At 40.6% G+C, this 11,516-nt stretch overlaps 1 protein-coding gene across 3 annotated transcripts; it reads right to left on the minus strand.

The window, feature by feature from the left end:
- Positions 1–2,935: 2,935 nt before the first annotated feature.
- LOC139111420 (transcription factor sox-3-like) lies at positions 2,936–7,425 on the minus strand. Of its 3 annotated transcripts, none has more exons than XM_070671678.1 (3): positions 7,183–7,425; positions 5,809–7,096; positions 2,936–5,037 (listed from the first exon to the last, which is right to left on the minus strand). In XM_070671678.1, exons 2-3 carry the CDS (start codon positions 6,748–6,750, stop codon positions 5,020–5,022), a joined length of 960 nt encoding a protein of 319 aa, XP_070527779.1. In that variant the 5' UTR covers positions 6,751–7,096; positions 7,183–7,425; the 3' UTR covers positions 2,936–5,019. The 3 variants fall into 3 exon arrangements, with proteins under 3 accessions (XP_070527779.1, XP_070527778.1, XP_070527780.1); XM_070671677.1 differs by having other exon boundaries at positions 7,162–7,425; XM_070671679.1 differs by having other exon boundaries at positions 2,936–5,505; positions 5,809–7,422.
- Between the last annotated feature and the right edge of the window lie 4,091 nt (positions 7,426–11,516).

Below are 11,516 nucleotides of genomic sequence, written 5' to 3' on the forward strand. Positions count from 1 at the left end.
TATCGCAATCTCGATTGTGAACGCGCGGCGGAATCTCTTGATTCCTTCCCCATATATTTATGGCGTGTTACCGTGCGGGAGAAAATGAGCTCTCCGCTCTAATAAGATAATCCGAAAAATACGGCTTTCGTCACGCGTCATCGGCCCGCTTTTTGTTTCTCGACAAACCCGACAGTAATAACAATCGGTTTATGTCTTTCGCTCCCCGTATTATTACATTACTTAAATAAATTTTATGTGACGTCGCGTAATTTTTGTTTGACGAAGAATACTGTTATAAATTTTCTTTTTAACGGATAATTAATATTTTAGAGAGAAAAAGAGTCTTATTTTTATTTCTTTTTTTTTATCAGTACGTTAATTGTATTATTACACATCACATTAATATTAATGTCCACGTGAGGAGAGGAAGTTGCACGTGCAAAAAATCAGGACGCACTCACGCGTTAGCGTCGTAGTGAGATATCATCACCGAGGAAGCGGGCCCGCGGCGCAGATAACATCGCCGAGCGATTTTAATAAGCGTCGCCGCGACGCAGTTATTATTCATCCTCTCACGTTGTCTCTATTGACCCTCGAAAGTGTCTATCTAATAAAATATCATTAACCGCGTCATCAATCATCGCCCCACCGGCGGAGACAAAACATACGCTTCTCGCATCGTCGACCCTTCGCGATCGCTCCTTTCTCCGGTTTCCCCCTGTTGCTCCGTCTCTCGACGTCAACATCCACCCGGTGGTGCGGCATACGTTCGCCGTTTAACGAGCGGGAACGCTGGTTATTTCTTTTTTTTTTCTTTTCTTTTTGTCTCTTCGCCCGTGTCCCGCGCAGTAAATCAACGCGAGTCGATCCGATTAATTTGCTCAATGATGATCCGCGGTTGTGGAAGGCGTTATAATTCTGAGAGCACTTGTGGTTTCGCGAATTCGTTAAAGTTAGTGATTTTCAAAGACGCGGGAGAGAAGCGAAGATTTCGTTCTCCGACGGATGCGGGCCGCGTATTTTTAGCGCATGATAGTGCCGCGTAGCAATAACAGAGAGCCGTGAGTAGGGTGTTTCCTCGATCGACGGCAACCCTCTCCGCGAGAAAGGGAGCCCTCGGATTTTTTTACACGAGGGGCAAAGGTCAATGCCTGCGCGCACTCGACGTCGCGAAACGTAAGAACGTATATACGGCATAATCCCGATCGAGGCGGGAGAAGAAAAGGGCGAGCCGACGGTCCACTCGAAATCTTGGGTCACATTATACCGACGCTGATGTAGTCTTGACTCGCGACGAGATTTTTCGAGTGCGTCAGAGAGGGAAAAAGAAAGAGGGAAAGGAGAAAAAAAAAGGGTGGCTGGGTGACATCGATAATATACTGAAAGAAACATTTATGTAGGTATCCTGTTGAATAATTTTTTTTCGGTCGCTCACAATCGATTAATAGTAGAGAAGTTCGAGGCTTTGATACTTGACTGTTTTGAAAACTTTGAGAGGCTCGTGATTTCGCGGACACACAGATCCGCGAACGATCAATCGGAAGCGGATTAAGTAACTTATTTGACAAACGCATAATATAATATAATGAAGTAAATGTGCAGAATTTATTGAATTTCCCAGCAAGGTGACTGGAAATTCTCGACGAGTCGGGCTCCCGTTGAATAGAGTTCTAGTATAATCGCGAGAGCGGAAACTTCGCCCTGAGACATTCGAACGCGGACAAGTCGATGCCGGGACTTTTGTCGGAAATGGGAAAGGCTTGTTTTTCGAAGTGGCACCGCGAAAGGCTTCCACGAATGGCGTTTCTTCGATGACTATTGTCCGTTTCCGACGACTTAATTCCGTCGGCGAGGAACAGTCGATCCCGGCGCGGCTTATCGCCCTGATGAATGTAAGACCTAAGTGGATTTCTTAATTATTTAGCGCGACTTCTAAAGGAAACCTTCATGCGGAGTTTTGGCAGGCATAGAGAAAAGTCGAGAAGTTCGACGATCACCGCAATTCTGTGTTGCGCGGAATTTATTTCGTCAAGAACATTTGTGCCTGACGATTCTGAACGCTTTAAAAGAATCGCTCTATTTCAAATATAAAGGACTAAAGGGTTAAAGAAAAATAAAATATCAAAAACGCGTAAAATTAAAATAAAAAGCAATTTAAAAAATGTGGATATTAATATTTATCATATAAACAAAGAGCAAAGTAGCAAATGCATTTCTAAAAATGTAGCGTTGTTGAAGTAAGATATTTTTACAGGATAATTATAATAAATAGAACTTTTTCATACGTTTTAAAATTTTTAGAGACTTTAGAATTCCTACGCTTAATAAATTTTTTTTTCTGAATTTTATTTCCACGTGTATTAAATCTTGAAAACTGTGCACAACTTGCATTTTAAGTCTCCCTTTTTTTTTTATTATTTGTGCACGCTTGATATAAATTTTTCAAGCAACCTTATTTGCCGCGCGCACGTTTTAATTACACGCTTATAATTACATCGTCTTTCCGTAAATTGGCTCTATTAATCGTGCTTTTTCCGTGCGATCGGCAGCCATGTGTTTATTCGCGGGGGTGGAAAGCGCAATGCTGTCGCCGAGTTTCCTTCGTTTTTCAATCGATTTCAAAGGACACGACAAAGGCTTCCGGTTTTCCCTTCGAACGCAACCGCGACATTACAAACGCACCGAAAGGGGTTCTTGCTTGCTTCACACACGCACACACACATTCGTATACACTTCGACGTCACCTTACTCTCAATCGCTGAAACTAATTTAATTAACTAATCACCGCCGGTTCAAGTATTACGCGCGCGGAAATCCATCTAGATTCATTTGAAACGCCTTCAATGAGAGCAATGCAGCACGATCAAAGACGTGTACGTACATCTCTGAACGAGTAGATCACGTGCACGTCATATCTAACTCTAATATAGTCTAGATTATTAATTTGAGGGTAATGAATGTCGTTTATTTTATCTAAAAAAAAATAAAACTTACCTGTTTTTTTAATCATATTAACGAATATACTGACATATCTTTATTAATATTTTCTATTTTATGTTACAGTTACTGGAACTCTGCAACTCTGCCGAAGTTCACGATTGGTAAGTCGCATCATTTTTTATTTTCGTAGTTTATAATAGAAATCTCTTAAAAAATAGCGCGCGTATGTTTTCTTCGAGTTTTATTAAAATTTGGATCTTCTTCGGTCAGCAAAAATTTAGTGGTATTAATGTCCAAAAATGAGTCGTTCTATCAATTCTATTCCTCACGTAGCATTTATGACATAAATGCGTTAGGTGTGCACTGATCTTACGAACTGAAGGTCCACAAATTTGGCAAGAAATATTAGGTTCCTTGATCGCCATCTGGTAAAAAAAGAGTCAACTTATCCCGAAATATTTTTCGCTTGAGATAGTATACAGTTTTGGCTCCTTTTTTTTTATGTACTTTTCTCATGCAAATTTATTGCTCGCTGCAGAAGTAATAGTTCTCTGCGTGACTCCTACAACTTAAAATATTACGACAAAAAAGAAGCACTTGTTTCCCGCGGCGTGTCGAACCAGAAACTTTTGAACCGTATTGAAGGAGTTTTCAAAAACAATAATGTCAGGACGAAGGGAGGATGAAAATGTCCGAAATCGTTTTTGGCGGTCGCTTTTTGGCTTTGTTGAACAAATGCGAAGGATCGTTCACTTTTGTAATATTATTGTCTTTCATTAAAATATATTTATGCTATTCTATTGTGGGCATTCTTTCGGGTTTTGTGACCAGCACAATACAATTTAAAATTGCCAGTGAAAAGAACTACCTGAATGCATAGGCACGAGTTTTTGAGAAAAAGCCGACGAAAGTGAATTTGGTAACCCTTTGCCTTAAGTTCTGAATTGCGCCGCGACGATACTCAAACTTTTTCTAGTAGAACACGGATTATAATTGTTATATGTATAACAAAGTAAAAGTAAGGAAGATTAACACCTTAATCATTTAGAATGGAATTGGTGATCTTTATTTCTTCCGTAAATCTGATATAATAAATATATCAAATTTTGTAACATTATTTAAACATTGCTTTATTAACAAAAATTGATCCTAGTTATTGTTTCTAAAATTTGATACATATATGTACATTTTTTTTCACTTTTTCTCACGTATTTCCGTATTTTATACAATATACATTATTAACGGAGATAGCAATGGCAACATTTGATAGTAACTTAACGTTCTCTGTAATAATTTTTTTTTGTAGATTTTCGTAGATCAGCAATTACCAAACAGACATCTCAAAGAATTTTAAAAAGAACAAATATAATATTCGCAAATCATATTCTTCTCTCCTTTCACGATTTTTTATTTAATCTTTTGATGGATCCGGAAACTATTTCTTATTTTCATATTGAGTAATAACTAGAAAAAGCGAGTAATTCTTTGTGTATAACTGATTAAATGACAAACGTGTAATCGTAGAATCTGTGACCAATCAACCAATATGATCGTTCAGTGTGATTATTCATTGTGAACAGACGCAATAAATGCGATTCGCCCTTCTACATCATTAATTGTAATTGGTTATATTTAATTGTAACATCTATTTGTAGAATAAATATATATACATATACACATAACACATACATATATACATTACATTCTGTGTTTATATGTATAAATGCAATATAATATAATACATAAATTAAATATAAATATATACAATTATTATCATATTATTCGATCGGTCATTTGATTTTTTGCTTACAAGTAATAAATGGACAATAAGTTACTTTTTACAAATATTTATACAGCATAATTATAAAGAGGTATAACGCGTTAAATATTTAAGATAAAAATAATTGCTTAATTATTTTTACTCTAATTTTAGGCGGGTAAAATTTAATTACAGAAGTAAAATGGAAATAAAATTACCATGCAAAATAAAAAGATTTTATTAAATATAATAAGCTTGCTATCATATATTAGACTTAATGCAGGTACTATATGATAGCTTCTATCACATTCTTTAAGACGGTAGTAATTCTTCATATTCTATCGCGAAAATGTTACCTGAAACAGTAAAAGTTTATGTGCAGTTTATTTCAGTTTTAATATTTAAATGTTTTGAACAAACAAAATTCTTTTTTAAGACATCACAAGTGATATAAATTAATGAAGTATGTATAAATTTTAATCACGTATTTATTTTATACATTTGCTATCAATATTAATATTGCTATCAATATTAAGAATGTGAACGTAAAATGTGAGAATAGCTTTTATTTTTTTTGCACGAAATTTGAGAAAAATTGAATTAAAAGTACATTTCTGCGATTAGAGAACATTATTTGGAAACAATATGAAACGTTGCGAGGGTTAGGCCGTGGTTATTCATCAGGAACCATTCTCCACAATAAAACCCGTTGGACAAGACAAAACGAATTCGGGCCTAAATGATTCTATTGTTCTGTCGCATTAATATGCTAATTCAATTATCCACTTCGTTAACGCGGTGAGATAGCCTTGACGTCAAATCTCCTAAAAATTGAATAAGTCTGGGTCAATCGTTGCTAAAAATCAACGTCTTTTTTTTACAAAATAATTTAAAATTAATAAGAGCGAGAGAGAAATGTTTCATATAAATTCTTTTTTATGATTTACTTTAATTTTGAGATTTTTAAAATCTTTTTTCTTTATTATTCTTTTTTCTGGGATAAAATTTAAAAATGAGAAAAATTAAATAAGATGAACTTTCTTCAATAAAGCTGTAATTTAATAATTTAAAAAAATTTTTTTTTTATTTTTTATTTTGAGACATATTATTGCTTATGAATTTTTTACCGTGTCATATCTGTGATGCCAATCGGGGTCCAACGTAGACGGTGTCAGTGGGCCAGTGGACGGCATTGATAACGAAATTGCTTGCGAATCGTTGGTATCGTAAGGATTGACGAACCTGTTTATGGCAGATCCAGACGTAGGCGAAAACATTAATTGAGAATGAAGCGAGTTAGTTCCCAATGTATGAGAGTTCGTCTGGAAGAGTGAGTTCAGGTGGCATTGCGTCAACGTTGTTGGATTACCAACCGTAGATGACATCGTATAAAATTGATATGAGGCGTCCAAAGGCGCATTGTTGTTTCCGTCCGCTAAAACCGCCGACGATATCGAAGACGGGACACCCGGGTTCGGTTTAAATTGGACGGTTCTGTGATACGGATGGTAGGTCATCGCGTGAGACATAGCCGGAGAGTTGACGAGCGACGCGCCGTACATCGTCGACAACGGGAAAGTTGTGCAGGGTCTCGTCATGCACATGGACTGGTCTGCCGCCGCGGTCTTAGCTTTCCTTCGTGGTCGATATTTGTAATTCGGGTAGTCCTTCATATGTTGATTGCGCAAATTCTTCGCTCGCTCGACGAAGGGGACTTTATCCTTGTCGGTGAGATTTTTCCACATCGACCCGAGCATCTTCGAGATCTCCGAGTTATGCATTTTCGGGTGCACCAGCGAGATCTCCTTCCGTTTCTCACGTGCCCACACCATGAAAGCGTTCATAGGTCTCTTGATATGTTCTTCTTGTTGCATAGATGCGCGCTGCCCGGTATCGCTCGCGTCGTCCGCGGCGTCGGATGTTATTTTATTCGAAAGCGAATAATACATCGAGTGTAAATGAGGCGAGAACATGTCATATCCATAATTCGTTCCTGGTTCCGAGCTCGAATTGAAAACCGAGCACGCATTGTACGGTAGCTGTTGTTGATTTAAAATAATGTTTGTCATCTCTAGTTTTTTTTATATTGTCAACTCCTGATGTTTTAATGTAACGGTTTAAACACACGCGTTTACTGTTCAGTATAAGCGATCGCGGAGCAATCAACATTCGTTAGATATTTAAATTAACGAAATGATAGTTTTACAGCGAATTAATATATTCTTTCGCACACTTTCACATTGATTGTAATCTGTGTTATTTCAAAATTAGCTAGCAGCTCAATACGTAGTACGCACTTTCACAATGGTCTTCGGAATTTGCGAGATTTCTTTTTCGATTCCTTCACATTCGTCGAGTGTGTGCCTCTTTTTTCTTCTTACTCCGCTTCTCCCAATTGAATTTCTTCGAGGAACACTGTATGTTGAACCAGATCTTTAGGATTTACGTTATTGTAGTACGACGAAACAATATTTTCTCACTTGAAATTATTGAAAACTGACAACGATGTTCCACCACTGAGCCACTGTCCGGCGACCATCCGCTGCATGCTCTCCGTGCTTCGATATTCGTGCTTACGAGTTCTGCTGACTTAGTACCAGATGCTGAATTATACTGAGAGCTGCGTGGCTGACAGCTGACTCATTGTCCCTCCACTATCCTTCTCGAGTGGCTCTTCCCTCTCGGTTGCTCTCAGATATCAGCCCCACGCGCGACGCACATTTATGGGCGTAGCTTTACCGGTCACGTTCGAAGGTCGACCGGCTGATCCGTCGACCCATCGACCGGCCCCTCTTGCCCCATTGGTCGCCAGATCCCTGTTCTCGTGTAACTTCGTTGCTCTTCGTCCTGCTTCGCCACCCTCCACCCTGCTTTGCAATTTGCGAACGAAGCGGGCCACTTCGACACTGTATACCGCACTGGCTGCAATTATTATTATCGATTACCTCGATACGACGAAGTACAAATAGCACATGGACCAGTCGTTATTGACTGGCTCCGCTCGCGTACCGTCGCCAACCGCGGGGTCGTATCGCTCAATAATTATAAAATTAAAAAAACCTCAACTGTGCAATTCGCCAAGACTAAACTGAAAGTATTTTTCATTGTCAATTTCTTCAGGGTGCTTAGATTCTTTTTATTGCTGTTATTTTTCCTTTTTTTTTTTTTTTTTTTTTAACTTTGAGATATTTGTCGCTGACACTTTTCGATGTCTTTTTTTCTCTCTTTGTGTATCATACAGCCTTGCCTGCCCTACCTGAGAAATGATGAAGTGATATAATTTATTAATAGCATTACTTTTCAATTTTAATTAAGATATAAAAAAAGAAATCGGTCTTGACTTATTTGTTCTTCGAAGCTTAACTAATGTACATTAATCTCACTTATGATATTAATTAAATGCCTTTGGAGAACAAGCGCATAGAACAGTCCAAGCGATATCCGTGTGTCTCGTATGACGGTAAACGTAAAATAATCGGGCGAGCGTTGTTTTCTTATCGCGCGGCCCCCTTTACGCCGCCTTTTCGTCGTCGACGAGTAATCAATTGGGAGTCTACTCCGGAGCGAGTTTCGACCCTATTTAGTTTACGTGGCACAGGCGCGCATACGCGCAGAAGGAACGGGAAGGTGAGGGGTGGTGAGCGACCAGCTTCCGTGAAACAATGCCGGGCGAAATCTGACGGTTACCCTCCTATGGGAAATCTGTGGGTACAATGCAAAAAATCCTCTCGACGACAGGGCACTTGGATTAGAATGAAAAGCGGCGAAAGGAGAGAGCGCCTGCTCCCTTTTCCCAATCTCGAGTCGCCCCTCCGTCGTCCTGACCCATCCTCCTCGCCTTCCCGGTTCCCGAAGGACACTCGGCGATGCAACGAACAGACGCGATAGTTCGCTCCTCTTTCCCTCTCTTTCTCGGCGATATTAGTTGCCTCGCGTGTTCTTGCGTCGCGATCGCTTTTCAAAGTCTATTTCTCGTCGCGATCAATTGCTTTTTTTTTTTTTTTTTTTTTTTTTTACATTTTTAGGTGCTTGTTATTTCAATAGATCTTAATTTACAGGTTTACAGGTGCATATAATCTTAATTATGTAATTTATTATCTGTATAAAGTATAATTAATTTTGTATATTATAACGAGCTGTTAAAAACGATAATTTTACTTTAACAGGAGCATATAAAATAGTAATGTAAAATTAATTTTGTAGGATGATGGTTACAAAATTAAATTAATTAAATTGTAGGATACTTAGCGGAAATCGCTATCTAATTTATTTCAGAAGAACGCACCGGTGTGTTACAGTAATTTTCGACTCTTCTTTTAATAAACAATGTTTCGACGACGGCTACTGTTTTTTCCCGAGGACGTCTGTATTTATATCGGGCCGCAAATAAAGACGATCAACCGTCATACTGTACCGATCGCACGGGTCGTTGATCCGACGAAAATAAAATAAGCGGTATACATCTCGCGTTTGAATAAATTCGTTTTCCCTACAATTTTTTAAATCCGAAAGTAATTTCGTAAGATGCGCCGCTGCGAAATGCTTCTCGAAAACGTTCGTCACCTCGTCATCGATCTCGGCGCGATCAGACGAAAAAAAAAAAAAAAAAAAAGAAGTCCAGGAAGGCATGCCCGTCAGCTAATAATTTATTATCTCGCCGGGGTGCGCCACCCCGAAAAACAAAACCCACCCTCGTCGCGGCGCCGACAAAAGGTGGCGGAAGGAAAAACGAGGAGCGCGTCTCTTCCGTCGCGGAAAAAATCCGGCGACGTGGTCGCCATTCCGTCGGCCTCTCCGCGAATACCTCGCGTCCATATGTACGTGTGCACGTATATCCGGCGTGTACACACATTCTTGCCCGCATGCAGTCGGGTGCAAATTGGTATTGAAAAATCTCGAAGTCAATTAAAACTCGAGGTACAAAGGATTCGGCGAGACAAAATACCAATTATCTCATGTCCTCGCCGTCGTCCGCCACCCCCATCTCCCGTTCCCTTCTTTCCCTGCCTGGTCGACGAAGAGGGTGAGGAGGAGGAGGCGTTGGAGAACGATGAGGCGTAAGAGGGAGGGGGGAGGGGGAGGGGGGGGTCTTTCCCTTGCAAGAACTCAATTCCATTAGGCATTGAAGTGAGTAAAACGAGGATGGGCATCTATATAACGCACTCGCATCTCGCTTATCTACCTAATAAAGGTTTCTCTCGCCCCCGCCCCTTTCTCTCTCTCTCCCCCCGACCCCCTTCGGCTTCTTCCACTCTTGCGGCACCCCCGCAGTATAAAGCGTACCCGTGAGGTGTCTGCGAGACAATCCCTTGGGGACGACAATGCTTATCCCACGTATGAATGCTTCCTAGGTAATTTAAGTATAGCCCGCCCGATATTGTTCCTCCCTTTCTCTCTTCGCGGGCGTTTTCTCCCCCTTCCCCTTGGTCCCTTTCTCGCGGGGTCTTCGTTCGTGCCCGTCCATGAAAATTCGTTGTCCCCGCGTTAATGATCGCTCTTAGATTTTCATTTTGTATTTAAGCCGAGAGAGCGCTCGCGGAAACGAAGCTCGAGTATCACAGTTAATGAATAATTATTTATCAACGAAAAATAAATTAAGGTATCAATCTGTTTCTTGCACTTGCGTTCGCGAAATTGTCAGATTAATTTCGTCGCTTAATTCAAGAGTTCTATTGCAACGGTTTCAAGAGCCTTTAACGATTTAGAATAATCCGCACGACCCCTGCACGACAAGCGGCGAAAATCGATGATTTCGCTTGGACGGTAATTAGGATGCAGCTAATTGATAATACTCCCGGGTGCGACGGTGTAACGTCTTTCGCGTACAGCCGGAGCGTGTAATTTGGATGCGCGGGGGATTATCCACGCAGCGTTCCCCGACATTGATCCTGCAAATTAAGTTGGTTGCTCGTCCGACGGGGCGAGATGTCAAACCGGCAGGAACTGCTGGTAGCTTTGTCCTGCGCGACAGGTGAAGCGCCGCATTTGGATGATTATGGGCGATCGCGGAGGCGTGAGAGTAGACAGGTAAAGCTTCGTTCGCAATGACTGTCGAGGGATCTTTAATTAATTTAGTATTAAACTTAAACGTTCTCGTATATTTCGTGACATCGCAAGATTGAGAAAACTACGGTAATCTTTGCGGTTCAAAATTTTTAATAATTTAACTAGTTACGTTGTTACGCGGCATTTATATTTTTTTATTACTCAATTTGTTTAGAATTTATAACATATATAATTAAAAAAAAAAATTTATTTATTTTTAATTTAAAAAATATTCATACATATATATTATGTAATATATTTCTTAAATATTTTCGCATTCGTCTGAAATTATAAGCTCTTTGTGGCTCGGCCGTTGGGGACGCAGCTTAAGGGGGTGCAAGACAGGGGAGAGTAAGGGCACGGGTTCAAGAGAGCCCGCGCGAGATCACGGGTGCGCAACGGTGAGGGGAGAGGAGGTAGAAAGCGGAGGAGAGAAATCCGGATCCATCGCGGTGTTACGTCGCCAGCCCCGAAGAGCACGCACGAACGCGTTGCGTAATTAGCGACTGCCTCCCCGGGTTTCGTAGGCGGGTGAGTTGTATCCAGCGCCGGAGATCGGACGAGGAACGCGCGAAAGGGGGGAGGAAAGCGGGTGGACCAAGGGGGAGGGAAGGGCAGTGAAGCGGAGAGGGTCGACCAAGTGCACCCCTAGAACCCGTTCGTGCGACTTGCGATGAAAATCCGCTGCGTGCACGTGTGCAATCTACGGGGTGGCTCCTCCGTAAGAGCCCGGAAGTTTCGGAGGTGCAACGGGCGAGGTCGGGATGACGTATTTTCAATTAGGTCCTAA

This window comes from Cardiocondyla obscurior, linkage group LG24 (genome assembly GCF_019399895.1).
Source record: "Cardiocondyla obscurior isolate alpha-2009 linkage group LG24, Cobs3.1, whole genome shotgun sequence".
Classification (NCBI taxonomy): domain Eukaryota; kingdom Metazoa; phylum Arthropoda; class Insecta; order Hymenoptera; family Formicidae; genus Cardiocondyla; species Cardiocondyla obscurior.